Here is an 18,264-nt window from a genome sequence, read left to right on the forward strand (position 1 = left end):
ATCTATATTTTTGTGTAGGACCTAATGGTGACCCCTTGGATTCTGCAGCAGCCTTGGAGTGGACACTTGTAGAAGGCTTTTTTTTTAAACTGCCATTTGCTTCTCTACCTCTCTCTTTTTTCCCCTGGTAAATATACTGAACATATTATATGGCTGTAATCTTCTTTGTCCACAGAAAATCATTTTCTTCACTGACTACAATCAGCAGACACTTGGCTTCATATTTCAAATGTATTGTTTTCTGAGCAGAGTGTAGTGTGTAATCAATTTTGCATTTGTTTAGTGTCCAAATAAAGGGAACACAATTAAGGGTTTTGTGTTTCATTACAGCTGTTGGCTTTGAATGAAAATGCTCAGTGTGAATGTGTGTGTTTGTGTGTGTGTACAAGGGGGGTGGAGGAAATCTAGCACATGCGTGTGTCTGTTGCTTGTTCCCTTGCAGCTGGATTCTCCGTGAATGCATCAGAAGGACAGAGATTCTGCTCCGACTGACACAAATTGGCTTGAAGACAAATGGGCTGATTGCAGAACCGACAAAAAAACTGCCTTTGGACAGTTGCAAGGTAAAAACCTGAACTTTCAATGCTCTTTTAATGTTGTTGGAATGAATACAAGGTTATGAAATCTTGAGTTCATAATGCAGTTATTTTGTATTTTTGAAAAGTCTGAGATGCATTTTTGACCCTAGTTCTACCATTAGCTTTAGTTCAACCATTTACTCCACTCAACATTTAGTGTAGTCAGCTGTATTTTTTTAATTGCATATGTGATATGCAATATGTCTGCTGAGCATCAGAGGATGAGAAAAAAAACATTGGAAACTGAATTGATTTTTTTTATTTTACTTAGACATTTTTTTCTAAAGTTAACAAATTAAGTTTGTCAAAACATTTTATACTTTGATAATTTTTGATATCACGTTTTTAAAAATAGTTTAATGTTTGTTATTTTAATGATTATTTAATGATATTTTTAACCCAATTGAAGAAACTTGAGGGCTAAAAAAAACCTCTTAATGAAATGCTAAACAGTGTAAATGATGTGAGTCACACAAATTCACACCCACAGGCTCTCAGCATTATGTGAGTATAACCAGCCACAAGCTAATCAAGCAACTCATTGACTCATTTAACCTCTTTACTAATGTTCTCTCGCCTGAAATCAAGGGTTTGGGTTTACTTTTTTGGTTGAAGCAGCATTATACAGGGTTGGGTTATATTCCATATTGTTAGATGTTATTTCATCCCCTGATCAATACCATGCATTTTTACTATGAGCTTCCATATTTTTCTTTTTAATTTTTTTAGTTTTATTTTACATTTTGGGAGATGATGGCATCTACCTTTTTTTTTCTCCTGATATTTAAAAAAAAAGTTAGTATAAAAAAAAAAAAAAATGTGTTTTAGGAATTGAGACATTTAAGATTTACCAAATTTCCAAATCATGTGCTTTTCCATCCTCCTGATTTTGTGGGTATTATTGCAGCGAAACAACAGAATAAAAAAAAGTTAATCTAAGGAGGTACAACATGAAACAAATACGGCAACTTGGAATCAACCTGAGGACAAGTGGTGTGTGCCATAATCATCCACCATTAAGGCACTTTATCAAATAAAACCATTACAGTCCTGTCACCTTTTTACAGCTAAGTTTTGGTTTGTGCTCTGGTTGGATCATCTTGTTGTGCCTTCTAATTTAATGGCACAACACTTGGGAATTAGCCCCATCAGCAGTTTATAATTGTGCATCAAACACACATAAATCTGCATTTACTTTTACCTATCTGGAAATGTTAGACTTTGTGCTGAATTTGAAAGAAATATGACCAATGTCTGCATACAATTTAAACCTGTAAAGCTTATAGGTTTCATTTTAGACATCGTTTTGTTTGCACTTCATCCCAATGTTCACATTCTTGCAAAGCACAGCAAGCCCTTTCACCTTTGTCTCTCCTCATTCAGTTTTTACCCTTTAATCATAAATGAGCCTCTGAACTATATCTTTGGCATGTGTCGTGTTAACATGCCCTAATATTTATGTTAATTCAGCATTGCATAAGCAGAATATGGCACATTAAAACAATAAAGGATCAGGCCTTACATGGACATATTGAGGATCATGAAAGCCTGTGTGATCAGACAGGCAGCTTTCCTTGCAGAGGACCAATAACTGATCTTCATAGTACAAAGCTCCGCAGCCTCTTTTCATGTCACTTTCATTGAGTGGAGGGCCACAGTGTGAGGCTCTGTAAAGTGGTTGAGCCCATTCAAGGGACTAAAAAGGACAAAGCAGACCTCGCAGCTACAGACTCACAACCAAATGAAGCGAAACAGAAAAGGGAGTGGAGGGCATTCAGAGCAAGATACAGAATGAGAGACAGTTATTTCAAATATACAGCAGAAAACATTTGTTTTAAACTGAAAAATAGGTTCAGTGCTGTGCTAGAGTGACATGTTCTTCTGTTATGGGCCAGTTTATATTGTGTTTATGAAAAAAATTAAATAAAATAAAGTTACATTTGAACCACTTTTTTCTGAACACTCTAGATCATTTATTTTGACCCAGTTTAACAGGATTATTTACAAAGATTCAGATATCCATACCTCTTATAAATTGCATGTCACCTTTTGTTACTAATCTTAAGTGATGAGAATCCTCTTTTCTTTTACATTTTGAATGTAATGTTCACATATTTATGTATCATTAACACAAATATTTTCAGTTCATTGTCCTTATTACCAGTACATATAATTTTACTTAAAGCTGCTGTGGGAAACTTTTAATTTGTTCCTATTTTGGCGCCCCCCTCTGGACAAAGTGGTATATGCCATCTCTTTGCTGAATTGTCCTGTATATGTGTTGGTGTCTGAGAAAAAAAAAAGGAATCTCAGGATTACTTTCAACAGTCAGATGTATTACCGGTATTCAGTAAGAGTCTTTAGAAAGTTTACTTTAAAGAAGTCATTTTTAAAAGAGTTGTTTCCACAGTGATCTGCGTCTGACACCTACCAAAAGTCAGTGATTTCAGGCATAAAAAACTCTGTAGGAATAGTCCATCTTTATGCAAATGGTCTTGTTTACTTCTTAATTTCACAGAGGCTCATCGTTTCAGTCTGCTTTGAACAAGACCAGCTCAAAACTCAGGAGCCTTTAGATACAATTTCAATGAAGAACTTTAACTTTACAGTAAACTGTCAGTTCCCATACATTTTGGCGTCCCTTGTAGACAAAGCGGTGACTCCTACTTCTTAGCTGATCGTGTCCTGTACATAAGAAAGTTCTGTTTTCTGATGAAAAATCTGATCATGCTGTCTTTTAACTGTCAAAATTTTCATTCATCAGTATCTTTGCTGTTTAAAAAAGTCAACAAGCATGTTTTTGCAGCGTGCTATAACTCACATCTTGTGATACCTACCCTTGCAGTAGTTGTGTATTAGAATGATCATATAGAACTTATCAATCATGTTTTTGATGTATATGTATCTATTTTTAAAAACATTTTATTGTTGTACCCTATTCCTTTATCCTCGATTAGTGCTCATTGTTCTTTATTTATTGCAGGTATGTTATAGTTTTGTCTGTGTGTTTTGGATGTCATTTTAACGGTATCAGCTAGACACAATAAAACAGAATTACTGCAGTAAGCAAAGTGAAATTATAATATAGTTTTAATTGCTCCCTATTTAGAATTAAAACTCATCTCTTTTTTATGTGCGCTCACTCTTCCAGCAGACACCATAGATGAAGCTGTATGGAGAAGTCCCCTCGGCTCACAGGGAGCTCTGCAGTAGGATGCATGTTTGAATCTGGATGCTCACACAGATGACTTCCCTCCTCTGCTTTATCATCCTGTCGAGTCTGGCAGCCTCATCCCAAATGGGTGAGTCTATGTAACCTTGATTGGAAATATCAGGGTGTTTGTTTCAAGGTACTTGGAATATTTATTACTGTGTGAACCAGGTTTGGAGGAGGTTTTCTTCAGTCCTGAGGACCAGACAGCCAGAGAAGGAGAGGGAGTTTTCTTCCAGTGTGTGTCGGGTGAAAGTTCAGCTCCTGCAAGCATCACTTGGCTCAAAGATGAGAGGCCGGTCACAAGAGGACGACAGATTCAGGTGAGCAATGGCTGAGCTTTAGACTCATCCATTCAATTAGTTTAAGCTGCATACTGTAAAGGCAAACCAAAACACCTTTGTGATTGCATGCTTTATATTTGTTTTAGATTAACCTGGAAACTATTGTTGTATTTGTTGTGTTTTAAATATTGCATCTTTCTGTTAAGACTGTCTGGTATAGACAATTTGTCCATTTGCTTTTATTTTGAGTCCATGTTTTGAGCCTGCTTAGCCACATTACTTTCCTTGCTGCTGTCCTAATTATTCAGCATCTAATACAGACACAAATGTGAATTAGGGAGCTAATTCTTCCGGGAGGACCTTTTAGTCTATTGGCTGGTATTTCAACATCACGGGTCCAGTCTTGGCCAAGAACTTCTGTATAAGTTCCAGATTTATGAAACCCAAGGACACCAGCTTCCAATCTGTTCCCACTAGCAGTGGAGTGATAAACTAAGTAGCACTCTCCAACATCCTTTAACATGGCTTTTATTTCAATCCAAACCATTTTCATGACGTGATACCTTTTCAAGCAAATAAAACAAATGTTTAATTTTGTACTCAGGGTGAATATGGAGGTGGTAACCAGAAGAAGACGACGGGTACTCTGCATCTTTTCAACATAACACTAGAGGATGATGGGATATACATTTGTGTCACTCACAATCCTTCACTACACGTCAGCAAGAAGAGCAGGCCTGCTAAGCTAACAGTGCTTGGTGAGTTAGTGTACATTATTATATTTGGAGTCTTAACACAGGTCATTGTCTCTCAAAGATTAACATGGCCACATATGTAACTTAGTTCTTGTGGATTGGTATTACAAACTGTTAATTATTATAATTTTTTTTATAGACTTATTTTGGGGCTTTTTGTGACTTTATTGGTGAAACAGGACAGTAAATAGAGTTGGAAATTGGGAAAAGACAGAGTAGGGATTGACATGCAGGTATGGAGCTACATGTCTGATTTGAACCTGTGGATCACCTGTTTAGAGCACAAGCCTCTGTTGGGGGCGTGCAAACTAACCACTCGACCACTGGCACACCAAAACTGTTATTTTTTCATGAAATCTTGTTACATCTATCACTGATACTTCCCTCTCATCAATTTCAGTCAGATTTTAAAATTGAGTATTTAGCAAATCGATAGTATCACAGGAATGCTGCTAAATATATCTTAAAACCCAACTGGAGCAAGAGTAACTATCAATCCCCTAATAAAGAAATGCTATTCTACTTCTTTTTTTAGAACATTTAGTTTTTCTTTAAAAATGTACTGACATGCATTTTTGTAGTCGGGGGTTATGTCTCACAGTGTCAGTACTCTTCCTTTCAGGGATCCTTCGACGGCTCCAAATCATCCAGGGCCCCGAAAACACAACTGTTGCTATGGGGACAGAGGTGTTGATGCGCTGCACTGTTCATGGCTTCCCTGTTCCCATGGTGCAATGGTTCAAAGACGGCTTCCTCCTGACCAACTGCTCGTCCTCGTTCAACCTCCAGAACAATGGACAGCTGCTCACATTCAGGTGCAACACGGCATGGGAAAAGAGGAATATTAATTCTTTATTGTTTTCAATTTTGGGGCAGATTTTAATGATAAAACAAGAACTATGCATCAAGAAATGAAACTACACATGTAGTTTGTATAAGTTCATTATCGACATTGTTGGAGTATTAAAAAAAAGTGATTTTATAGACCTGCAAGGCAGAATTGAAAGTCTCACTTTTTGCTGTGTTTTCAGAAATGTGACCAAAGAGGACGGGGGCTGGTATCACTGTGAAGCATCTAATGGGAAAGAGTCCATCAGGTCGCAGACAGCCTTTCTACTCCCAGCTGGTAATGTGTGCTAACATTTGCAGTAAACTACGCTTATTAAAAGAACTCTTCTAAATATTTTTTATAAAGCGAGGGAAATTAAACTAAACTAAAAACTTACAAGACAATGACCGTTTTTAATGGTAGTTTCTATCTAAGTCAGCATTTTACAAATCGTCTGTTTTACCAGGCATATTGCTGTCAAGGTTAAACTAACTGTTTTTAAGGATAAACATGATTGATTGATTCTGTGTCATACAATACGATTGTTAAAAGCAACAGCGGAGTAAATGACAAAAACACTTTGAACAAAAACAAAAAAACAAATCGAAACCATTCACACAACATGACTTTTGCTGCTCAGTGAGAATCTCTAAAAACGGGAACATAAACAGGACAACACACACACTCTCACTCACATATTGTACCTCGTGTTCCCAGAGATGGACTGGAGTTTCATCAAGCAGCCAAAAAACCTGACCATAAAGAGAGGAGAAAATGTTACGGTCACCTGCAGGCCACCGTACAGCAGACCTGCAGCTCAGGTGTCCTGGTTCAAAAACAGCAAACTGTTTACTCCAACACACCATGTGACTGTGCTGCCCAGTGGAGACCTCTTCTTCCACAGGTGTGTGTATGTGAGTGTGTTTAAAGGCACGCTGTATGCTGTGTTTAGAAAATAATTTATTCAATTGGGAGTGTATGTGTTTTATTTTTGTGTGTATCCCTAGAAACAGGCTCATTGAAGTGTTATCGAGAATAGTTGTGGTTTTATTTTTTCGCTGCAGGGTATAATTTGCTGAATTTGATTTACACCTATAAAGTACTTCATGTTTAACATTTTAATCCGGGTTAAAATCTAAACATTAAACTGCATGCATGACATTAGTGGTCTGTAAATCCTTTATTATCTTACTTTAGTGAGCCTGCACACAAAATTCAAGGTTTTCTACGACTGTGTGTGCGCTTATCATTTTCTTCAGTGTCCAAGAGTACGACAGTGGGAGCTACTTCTGCAGGGCCTCAAACATTCAGCTTCAAAGATTTCTCACCTCAAGAAGAGCCACATTAACTGTGCTAAGTATGACTCTCCGCCAGACATACAATTCACTTTTGTTCCCATAGTCGCTTAAAATGTTGCCTTATCTCTGTTTTTTTTTTTTTTTGTGCTGTTCTGTCTCGTCTTTTCCCGGCAGCCCCTCCATCAGTGAAAGTGTGGCCTCAGGTGTTATCCGTGCCTGTGGGTGCTCGGGTGGTGCTGGAGTGTCAGGTGTCAGGTCACCCTCTCCCCTCCATCAGATGGGTGAAGAGAGGTCACTCCAAGGAGACTGGGGGTCGGATTTCTTTGGGGTAAGTTCATTTGTGATGACTTTCATTTATAAGAAAAGATGTTTGACATCATTTTATTCCTTTTGACTCCTTCATTTGTATACTTTACATGTTTCACACACAGACTGAGAAATGCCACTCTTTACATCCAGTCAGCACGGAACTACGACGAGGGAGTGTATGTATGTGAGGCCTCCAATTCACTGGGCCGAATCAGCAGCACATCAACACTGAGAGTCGCTGGTAATATTTCATAGTATACCTGCAAAGTAAAGTACAACCTGCTTCTTTAATCATTAGTTAAGGTCAAGGTCAAGTCTGAACCATCTCCATGGTAAAAATATGACTTTTTAGGCATAAAGTTAACCCCAAATATCATGCAATCCCTGAGATAAGAGTTCTCATTGCTACCCAATAGGGTAACTGAAATGTCTTTGTTATCGCAATATGAGCACATGCAATAAACACAAATTAAAAGTCTAGTTGAAAAATAAACAGGAAAAATTATTCTTATTTTAAAAAAACTGATTCTTTCTCACTCAGCATGTTTACATTTTACCCTTTTGTTGGAAGCCAGAGTATAATGGCCATGCTTTGATACAATTTTGACACTGTCATATGAAGCTCAAGCTACCCTCCAATTTAGGTGCAATTTCAGAGGTGAAAAACAAAAGAAAATGTAGATTAATTTTGGATTCAGGAGGGACATGTTTCAAACATGGGTATTGTGTAAAAGAAGAAGAACTGCCGTTACAGTAAACAAAAAAACAGAGTTAAATCTACATTGCACTCTTGAGTTTTTGGTTATTTATTGCACTTCCCATTGTTATCACAATATTAAACAGTGTTATCACAAATCGGGTATTTATTCTTATATCGAGTATGCCTACTGCTCAGTACAGTCTGTGTTCAGATGCAAAGTCTGAACACACAGTTATATCGGCTTCAGTTGGAATTCACCTCATGAAGCTACACTATGATATAGTCTCAGGAGCAGAAATAACTGCACAGCAATCCACTATTGCACCATCAATAGTCAGTAATCATATACTTAGATATAAGACACATAGCTTAAGAGTTCACAAGAAATGTAAAGTGGGAACATAGGGTCGTGCCAAAAATGATGAAGGTTTTGAACTATAAATGTAAAGCAGTGTTGAGCATTTAAGATATTTACATCTGTTCAAGTAAAACACCTTCCTCCACAATATACAATACAAACTTTTGGACTTCAAAAAACCTAAACAACAAAGTGCATTTCGTTGTTGGAAAAGCTTCCTATACGTAACTTAATTATTCTATTCCTACAATTTGGTACTATTAATATATTGTTTTCTGTATTCTTGCACATAAAGTGTCTTTATGCCTTTAATGCAGTCAGAGTATGACTGCACTTTCCTCTTTTCTCCTCCCAGTGAGTCCCATCATAGTGACCTTTGCAGCTCAAGTGAGCTGCAGGGTCGGTGCATCAGCGGTTCTGCCCTGCAGTGCTGTCGGGATCATGCCCATAACATATACCTGGACAAGGGGGGCAGGAGAGACACATTTACCCATCAGCCCCACTAAAGATAGACACATTGGTGGTGAGTCCAAAATGTGATTGGAGGCATTTATTCACTCAATCTTTTCACCAGGTTCTTATTGTAAGTTGATGATGAATAGAATCCTTGGAAAAAGATAGAACGATAAATCGAACCTTCTACCAAAATCTAAACAAGGTTTTTGAAAATATTAAGCTTCTGTTTTTTGCATTGATATCTTGTGTCTCTTGTAGAAGATGGCGCTCTGCATTTTTCCAATGTGCAGTATTCTGATGCAGGGGAATATTACTGCACTGCTGAGAATCGAGCAGGACGACATCAGAGACGCTTTGTCCTTAGTGTCACAGGTACTTTAACACCTACTCATTTCCCCTATAAAGGCAGAGTGAAATAAAGATACCAGTATAGTGTGTGTAGTCATGGGCTGTTATGATTTGGGGTACAACACACTTGTTCATCTCAAGTGTGTAAAGATATTACAAGATGCACAAGTTTCTTTTCTAGCTGACCCTTTGTCATACTGTTCTCTGTCCAAAGCTGAACATCGTCCGGCTGATAGAAGCAAGCAGGCAACACTGGTTTTGTCTGCTGTGAGTAATGAAGTTGTGAGATCTCTGCTCTGAGTTTTCTGTGGTGACCAACCAGTGTGCAGACTATATGTATTGTTTTTATGTGTGGATTGTGTTGAGCAGTTGTGAATCTGTTTGATTTTACTCTTTTCAGCTTTATGTGGTGACCTTTCATTCTCAATTTGTAACAACACCGCTCTGATATGTGTGGCCTATTTCCTGCGCCTTGCTTTGTCTCTGGCATGTTAAGTGTTTTCCCTGTCTTCCAACTAAGAGTTTATTGTTTATACTTCTAGAGCACCAACACTAGCAAAGAGCCAATGGTCTCCTTTTCCAGGGACTCTGTGGCTGGACAGCACGTTCAGACAACACAACATCCACACGTACAGATACAGCATGAAGAGGCCACATGTAAGCGCTTAATGAAGTACTTTATTATAGCTACTACCTTGAATAATGTGTTCTTTTGAAAGAATAGAAATAGAAAGACAAACCTGCTAGTCACCCAAAAGAAAATGAATGTGTATGTGATTTGTATGATCTCAATGATCCCACAAGAAGCAGATAGGGAGGCTGACTCGAATCTGTTGCATTTATGCTTCGCTGTGAGAAAACAAAAAGAGAATCATTAAAAAGTCAGAATGAGAAAATGTTTGGAGAGAAACAGTTAAAATTGTCTTAGCTTTAGCAAGAATTGAAGGATACGTTTTAACTATTTGTTTTATGTCAATATTAACATACTAAAGTTAAATCTAAAGGCCTAAGGCAGCCATGTTTACAATTGCTTGAATACCCTGAGAGCAGCTCAGTTTCCTTGTAGACTTGTTACTCTTGTAGTGAGAAGTGAAATAGGGTAAAAGTAAAGGAATTTTACCTTGTCGTTTTTTCTAACACTTTCTCCAGGCTCCTCGTCGGATTGTGGTGCTACAACAAATAAAGCTATGACATTTTTAAGGGGAGCAGTGGCAGAGTTAAAGATATCACCAGAGTCACTTGGTCATCTTTTACAGCAACAACGGATTCAGCCAACAACGCTGCCAACTCAGCCATTAGTCACTCAAATGCAGCCACCAATGTTACCTCCTCCTCCCCATCCAAACTTTCAGTCAGTGGATCTACTCTCCCATCTGCTCGTGACTAGCAATCCGTTTTTAATTCCAAATAGTGAACCACCGATAGCAAGCAGCTCGACATCAGTAGACACCAGGGAAGTTTTGGGTACTACCCTTGAGTATGTACACGGTGAAGGTCAATCCCATGAGACATTTACATCATCAAATGTACAATTTCAGAATCAAGTCAGTGATGAATTGTTAGTGGAGTCTGTTTCTAAGGGGTTGGATATCCATGTTGTTGGTCTATCCAGTCAAATCACAAGGCCCATCACTGAGACCTCCGCTTCTACACTTCCATCAAAGCTTTCGGTCAGTGGACCCTTTGGCTTTCATAATTCAAAGTTGATTACATATTCACCGTCTCCAAAACAGAGTCTCGTAACGCAAACTAGGACGACCCACATCAGTTCAGTCGCACCGTCTTCTGCTTTATATGTTGAATCACAACAATCTCAGACTCAGCCAGACCGGGTGGTTCCAGAGGGTCAATTTCATCAAATTTACCATGAGCCAAGCTCAATCCAGATTTCTCAAACGAATCTCAAAAACGCGTGGCAACTTATACATCAGAAAACCCAACCTTCAGCAACCATCTCAAAAGTAGATCAATCAACATTTTCACAAAGTTTTCTCCCAAAGTTTCAACTGGAGTTATCGACAATTAAGCATTATTTCCCTTTCAAACAAACTCCTCCGTCTACAGTCACAAAGCCTCAAATATCCCAAATCCATAGCAAACCTTCGTCTGTATTGCTTAAACCAACTTCAACAATATCTACACTTTCTCAAACCCAACATCAATCATCTCAAACACATAATCCACTGCTCCACTCGCAAGCTCCCCAATCACAGACAGAAACTTCTCCAATCCAACATAAAGACCTTCTCATAATCCAGCCCTCTATCTCAATCACCCATCCTCCTGACCAAACCTTTAATCCTTCAATACTGGACCCTGAGATTCCTCCTCTACATCAAGTCAATATGTCCGATCAGATGCATCTAAATACGAGCAGGCAAGGTGAACCAGATCAATCAGCTAAATCCAGAAATGAGACCAAGCTGACAGAGTGGCTCAAAAGAAATACCTCCCAATCGCCAATGACCAGCAATAATCCAAGGTAGGTAGCATAGAAAGATGGTGGAGTGGTGGACGTTGTGAATGGAATAATGTAAATTTAACTTTTCCTGTTTCACGCTCAAGAGTAACCCAGCAGTCACCATCATGGCTGCCTGTGCTGGAGAAACATGACATCCCCATCGTGGTGGGAGTGGGCGTCTCTTTGGCCTTCATCTTTATCACTGTTACCTTCTATTCAGTGGTCCAGAAGAATGAACCAGCACCAACATGTCGAGCAGGTCAGAGAGCCTCGGTCACATCAGAAGTCCGCAAAACTTTTTCACATTCTGAGAACTTATTCCACAAGGAAAACTTTTACATTTGTGGGAATAAGCTTAATTATGATTGTTCAGAGAGTTTGATGGAAGAGAATTGAGACCACTCTCATGTCTGTTTGTTAAAGGGGAACACAATTCAGATTGGGCCGTTACGTTACAATTGCACATGTGAAAGAGAATTTATTAAAGCCTTTGTAAGGTGGTTCTGAAAAAGACTGAATTGAATAGGGATGCCTCTTTAGGACCTTAAAAATGTGAACAAAACCATCCGTAACAAGATTGACTATTTATATATTGTGATTTTAAATGCCTGTAATTGCTGCCACAGGGTAGGTGTTAGACAAGATGATTTCCTGCTGCTCAAACAGTTTCTTTTTACACTTTACGTAGCAAACTCACAAAAAGGTTTAAACAAGAGGTCATGTAAAAAATTAATTCAACAGCTGGTTAGCATAATTTGGCTCTGTCTAAAAGAAACAAAAGCCGTCAATAACCAACCCTAAAGCTCACAAGAGTGGTATCAATCTTCTGTCCAACTGAATGTGAATAAAGAATATTTACTAAAATGTAAAACTATTCCTTTAGAACCAACTAATGTGTCGTTGACAGCTCAGCGGAATCTAGGTGTCCCCATAAGACACACTGAACGTCGAGCTGCAGGACGAACTTACGAAAACAGGCAAATACACTTTGATGAAAATATGAACTAGACAATTTATATCTTTACCTCTCTGACAGAGGTACAGAAAAAAACAGTGTGTTTTTTCTTTCACAGAGCTTTTGAAGACGATGACTGTGTGGCTGTGATTGAGCAGAGCCCCAACACAGCAGACACACAAGCCCGACCTCAAGGACCCAGCTTGGTCAAAGTGCAAATGGAGCCCACATTTGAGGATATTCTGGAGGACACACCACCCACTCTGGACAACCACTCAGTCTGTGTAGAGACTTACCCTGAGCCTATTCTTGGCACAAAGGTTTGATAATGCAGAAACACATGAATGTGACAGGATACAATTATTGTCCATATATATTTTTAGTTTTAGATTTGGGGACTTTTTTGTACTCTTAGCAGATGGGGGGTGACAAGATAACACTTGGACAGCACAGATGTAAGGCAGTTTATCCAACACTTTGTAAAAGTTACAAATGTGAAAAACTGAAGAGAAATGTCTCCATCATGGCTGCCTGTGCTGGAGAAACATGACATCCCCATTGTGGTGGGAGTGGGCGTCTCTTTGGCCTTCATCTTCATCACTGTTACATTCTATTTAGTGGTCTAAAGGCGGCTGTGGCTCAGTTGGTAGAGTCATCACCTTTAATCCAGAAGGTCAAGGGTTCGATCCCCACCGCTGCTTCGGTGGCAGTGTATGAATGGATTAGTGTTGTACTTACTCTATGATGCACTTTGGATAAAAGCGTCTGCTTGTAGAATTGTAGAAATGTACCACTACTGGACGATTTGTAGCCATTTAGGCAGAATGATATTCAAGCAATAATTCAACATAGACATAATAAAGGTAAAACTTACACAGCAGTGTTGGTTGGGTAAAACAGCTAAATACAATGCCTTCCTATTTATCAGCTACTTTTGCTTATTAGATTCAATGTTGCACATCCAATTCTGTTAACTGGTCTTGAGTAGTATTGTTGAAAACTAAAAAAAAAAACTGTAAATAGACTTGTTGGTCTACAGAGTGAGCCGCATGACATCTTCTAAATTATCTTTAGTGATGTAATTTGAGTCAGCATTGGTCAGGGTTAAAGATAACACGTTGAGACATACAATATGGCTCAAAGTTACATTGGACACCATTAATACTGAAAACCCAAACATACATCTCAATGATGGATTGGTTACGATGCACTATGGGTAATGCAGGCTTCACAAGTTTGATACTTTGATTTATTCCCCTTTTTGAGTGCCATAATTAGAGAAAGAAAACCTAAAATCAAATGATTGCTGTCAGGATATCTTTATTTCCGCAAAATGACCTTGCATGGTTATCAGTTCTTAAGTCATTAGATGTTAAGATAGCTTCTAGCATGTCTACAGTCTATAATGTTGTCATTGGTCAAAAGTTGGTGGTCTGTAGGCTAAATAAATTTGGCCAAATGAACATCAAATCAAGGGGGCATGATGTCTGTCCTGACACTACAGACTTAAATGAAGGAGGATGCTAAAATGCTAAGGCTATAAAAACAAGCCCATTTAGAGATATTGTATGTTTTTATTGTATTATGTTGGGTTATTAAAAGAATAATTCACTTATCTGTATTGTATAATAAATGGAGGGCTGAGCTCTGCTGGCCAATTTATACCAACTGTTAATGAATCCAAGAATTCTGTTGATTTTTTTGGTTTGTGAACATTAAGTTGGAATTCACAGCTGCTTTCCTCTCCATGTCAGATTGATCCGTCTCTGGAGGAGGAGAAAGGCTGCAGTATGTCCCATCCCAGCATTCAGCTGCAGTGTGCAGAGGACTGGACCAGTAACAGAGGAGACAACCACAGCCCATGTCAGGATGCTTTACCTCCTCCATCTTCCTTACCCTCTCGTTCAGTTTCCCCCTCTCTATCGTCCAGACCTGAGGCAGGCCTGCGCTCCTCATTAACCCTGCAAAGCTTGGAGTCATGTGGAGCACCCATCCACCACAGCCTCAGCATCTCACATGGAAACCCTCCGCTGCTCCTCTCTCACAACGTCTCCTTGGGCCTCACTACAGTTGCAGTGGATGTCCATTTTTACCCAGCAGCCACTGCTTCAATGGCAGTAGGCACTAGTACACATATCAATTCAGTGTCTAATTCGACTTCAGTGGCGGCACCCCTGTTTGGTCCAACATTAGCTAACAGTCAGGAGAATGACCAATCAACTGCCAGATTTTGTAAGTAAGTAGCTAGCTACCGATAAAAGCATCAAGAGCTAAACACGACAAACCATCTCCCTCTGTAACTGAATAGCTGTAGACATACTAAGGACAATGTGCATCCTAATGTGCAAAAGCATCTTTTAATAAAGCATCCAGTAATTTAGGAAATGCACTCAAAAATCTAATTTTGGCATTTGACTGGTTCACTTAAAAGCACATTGTAGTGACAAAGTGCTGTTCAACCAAAAAGATTAAAACTAAGAATGATTTAATAAACTGACCACATCTTATAGAAATATAAATACAGTTCAGCCAGCAGAAATCACACCACTACTATTATATTGCTCTGCTAATCATATGATCCACAAGCTTAAAATAATTTTATGTATGCATGAGTTCATGATAAATCAATCTACGAGAAGTGAATAGTGAAAGAATGACATGGGGATTTTTTTTACATTTATAAAAGTAAGAGACATTAAAAATTATAAGTAATAACATTTTGTTTTCTATTACACTGTGTTCAAAAATGGCGGTTGTGTCTGAAGTCAGTTAGCTCAGTGCTGAAGGACTGGGCAGGGGGAAACAGACGGCCTGATATCAGTTAAAGTTTACCTATAAACTTGTCTTATACATTATTTGTCATCCTGTTAAATCTGTACAAAAACAGAAATGTAGAAATTAGGATTTGTGGTTTCAGAAGGAATGTTTCTGTAGAATATTTTCTTGCAAATTTTCCTTTTTTCTTTTCTTCTGATAACATAGCGTCTTTACTGCTCATGTCTTTTCATCAAGATATTTAATCAATCTGCAAAACACTCAGTGGTTTTGCAGATTGAACATTTTACTTTTATTAATTACTGAGCTTTGGAAGTCCTGGTGAGGTCCTTTTTTACTCTGAACACAGATAGGCTTGCTGTCTTCATCTGCATCCGGTCTTTATGCTAAGCTAGGAAAATCATCTCCTGGTTTAAGACACGAGTGGTATTGAGCTGAACCTCTAAAAAAGAAAGCAAATAAAAGTGCAATGGGGCTGACTGTAAATTAGCGTCCACATTTTTTTCTATGTATTTCATAGCTTTAGCACAGCACTTTTTGTGTAACCTTCTGCGAGTACATTCACTGTGACATTATATAATAACTGTAGTAACAGGCTGCTACTGTACAAAGCTTCAAGTCTTGGTTTCTACCTGTTGTATTTTTTACATTTCTTTATTTTGATACTTAAATAGAAATAATCTGTATCATCCTGATTCATCCTGATTGTTTTATTGATTATTGGTTAGTACATTAATACCTATTTGTGTTTTAAAGTTTATATTCTTTAGTGAAACAGCCAAGGATATTTTACTATGTCACCAAAGTTTGCATTTTTTGTGTGTTTAGGTAACCTGCTCATTCTTTTATATCAAGCAACCTGACTGTTATACATTTTTGATACTAAAGGAGGCAAAGAGGGGCTGTATCAATAAACAATAAGACAATACAGCTGAAGTCTAAAGTTATTTGTTTCATTTGATGTGATTGTTGTTGCTGGTTAACAATATTTTCAAGCTAGATCATCATCGTCCAGAAGATGAAGATACTTTGTTAAGATTTCTGTAGCTGTATCTCATAAAAGGTCATGAATCTAACCATGTGCTCCAAACTTAAGCACACCATGTTGTATTTTTTATGATCAATGAGGTTACATTGTAACTTGTGTTTTTAGTTATTATATCTTCATTTTTAAAGAAAAACTAAATTTTGATTGGAGATGCTCTTGTCTGGCCTGTTTTTCGATTACTCTCTTCTTCTCCTTCTACATAATTTTTGGTCCATTCACCTCTGCCATGATGACAGTGCTGAGAATCTACCCAACTCCAGAAGTGGGAGATGTTTGCCAGGACTGGAGGAGAGCTAACTCTTGGAATAAACTTTGAAGAAATGAAAAAACAACAGTTTTGAAGCCATGACTCAAAGAGTCAAACATTCCTTTCCAGCTCACTATTGTTTCAAATATAACCCTTAAGTGTTTGGAGATATTGTTCTCTGACAATGGAGAAATACACAATCAGGCCTCAATTATTCTAGATCATAAAGATCTAAAGTAAGATTCATCATGTTTAAAACATTGATTCTTTATAGTATGCAATTAGCTCAATAGTTTTGAGACATTCAAAACTAAAGGGCTTTTTTTCTCAGTAGACATTTTGTCTTGTCATGGGAGAAAGATGATGCTAATGACACCTGAGATGTGCTTTATTTAGATGTCCCATAAGCTGTGACACCATGAGAAGGAGCCAAGTTAAAATTGCTAAATGGAATTCAACCTTCAGTAATTTTATCATTTGAGCCTATGTTTACTCTGAAAACATCCTGAAGACTTGCTGAAAATGTTTTTGTTGCTATTTATCAGTAAAATTGTAAATTACCCCAAACTGACAGAGTCAATGCTCAGTGAACAGATACAGCAACAACGCCAGCAGACATCCAACATCTTAAAAATGTAACCAACAGAGGTCAGTACAGCTATGCTTTTTCTCCAGCTATTCATGCAACTGGCATTAAACTAGCTCTGTATAACTTTGGATTACCCTCACAAACATTTTAGCCTTTGTCTTTGCAAACACAAAGCCACAGTTGTTAACAAAAAAAAGGATATAAATATAAAAGGTTGTCTTAGTTGCTGTTTTTTAAGCCAAGTTCAACACCAGAGTCACATACTTGGTTTTACCTTTGTTTGACAAATGCATCATTAGCACACACTGTGCAGCTTAGAAGCATAATGATTTAGCATGATGACAGAGCATTTTGATACCATGCTCTAGTGCACATTATAGTAAAGCTGTCTTTCTCACTTCTAAATTTACACATACTTGAAAAACAGAAGTCACTCTGACTTTATTCTGAGAAACCACTATAGAGTGTGAACCCTTTTCTCACGTATACAAGGTGATGCACCAACTTCTGCATCCTGTTCTTTCCCCAACTAAAATGAAATCATGAAATCATGTACATGTGCAATTATTACGTGCTGCTTTTGCATTTCAATTTCCCCCGGGATCAATAAAGTATCTATCTATCTTGCTTATGATGTTATAACTTTAAATTTGCTGCCTTTGTGCAGTGTTTTGCAATTTTGGATTGCTCTATAAAGAATGATTACATGTGCACAGCTACAGTAAGTACTAATGTCATTATACTCACTTTGTGTGCTGATGAGAAGATACACAACGTTTTGCATGTAAGCATTCTAAAATTAGTGAATTGATATTAAACAGTAGATTCTTGCAATACTGGTGATGTTTGTTTTCAGTAGGTTGTAGGTTATTCTTCAGAACTCACACCAGGCAACCAGTTTTACATGTTGGTGCTAAAAGATAATGACAGTTGTTTATGAAGTCCAAATATCTACTGTAAAATTGTGTTTCTGCAAAAAGTCAGGGATTATCAATTAGGATTCTTCCCCAGAATACAATTTAAATCCATCCCAAATATCTACATCAGAGAAAAGTAGAGGTCA

At 37.9% G+C, this 18,264-nt stretch overlaps 1 protein-coding gene across 1 annotated transcript; it reads left to right on the forward strand.

Moving 5' to 3' along the window:
- The first annotated feature begins 479 nt into the window (after positions 1–479).
- LOC109991659 (roundabout homolog 1) lies at positions 480–16,509 on the forward strand. Its single transcript, XM_065948358.1, has 19 exons — positions 480–563; positions 3,730–3,880; positions 3,961–4,112; positions 4,678–4,831; positions 5,451–5,643; positions 5,860–5,954; positions 6,375–6,561; positions 6,917–7,014; positions 7,130–7,283; positions 7,387–7,505; positions 8,678–8,845; positions 9,037–9,150; positions 9,341–9,393; positions 9,669–9,783; positions 10,276–11,608; positions 11,692–11,846; positions 12,471–12,564; positions 12,661–12,862; positions 14,297–16,509. Exons 2-19 carry the CDS (start codon positions 3,811–3,813, stop codon positions 14,780–14,782), a joined length of 3,942 nt encoding a protein of 1,313 aa, XP_065804430.1. The 5' UTR covers positions 480–563; positions 3,730–3,810; the 3' UTR covers positions 14,783–16,509.
- Positions 16,510–18,264: the final 1,755 nt, after the last annotated feature.

Source organism: Labrus bergylta, chromosome 2, assembly GCF_963930695.1.
Source record: "Labrus bergylta chromosome 2, fLabBer1.1, whole genome shotgun sequence".
Classification (NCBI taxonomy): Eukaryota; Metazoa; Chordata; class Actinopteri; order Labriformes; family Labridae; genus Labrus; species Labrus bergylta.

Bases quoted from the DNA above. Each gene is read 5' to 3' on its own strand.
- LOC109991659 (XM_065948358.1), top strand. From the start codon at position 3,811: ATGCTCACACAGATGACTTCCCTCCTCTGCTTTATCATCCTGTCGAGT. The intron at 5,644-5,859 runs GTGCAACACGGC...CTGTGTTTTCAG, and splicing joins GGACAGCTGCTCACATTCAG to AAATGTGACCAAAGAGGACG. The intron at 7,284-7,386 runs GTAAGTTCATTT...TTTCACACACAG, and splicing joins GGGGGTCGGATTTCTTTGGG to ACTGAGAAATGCCACTCTTT.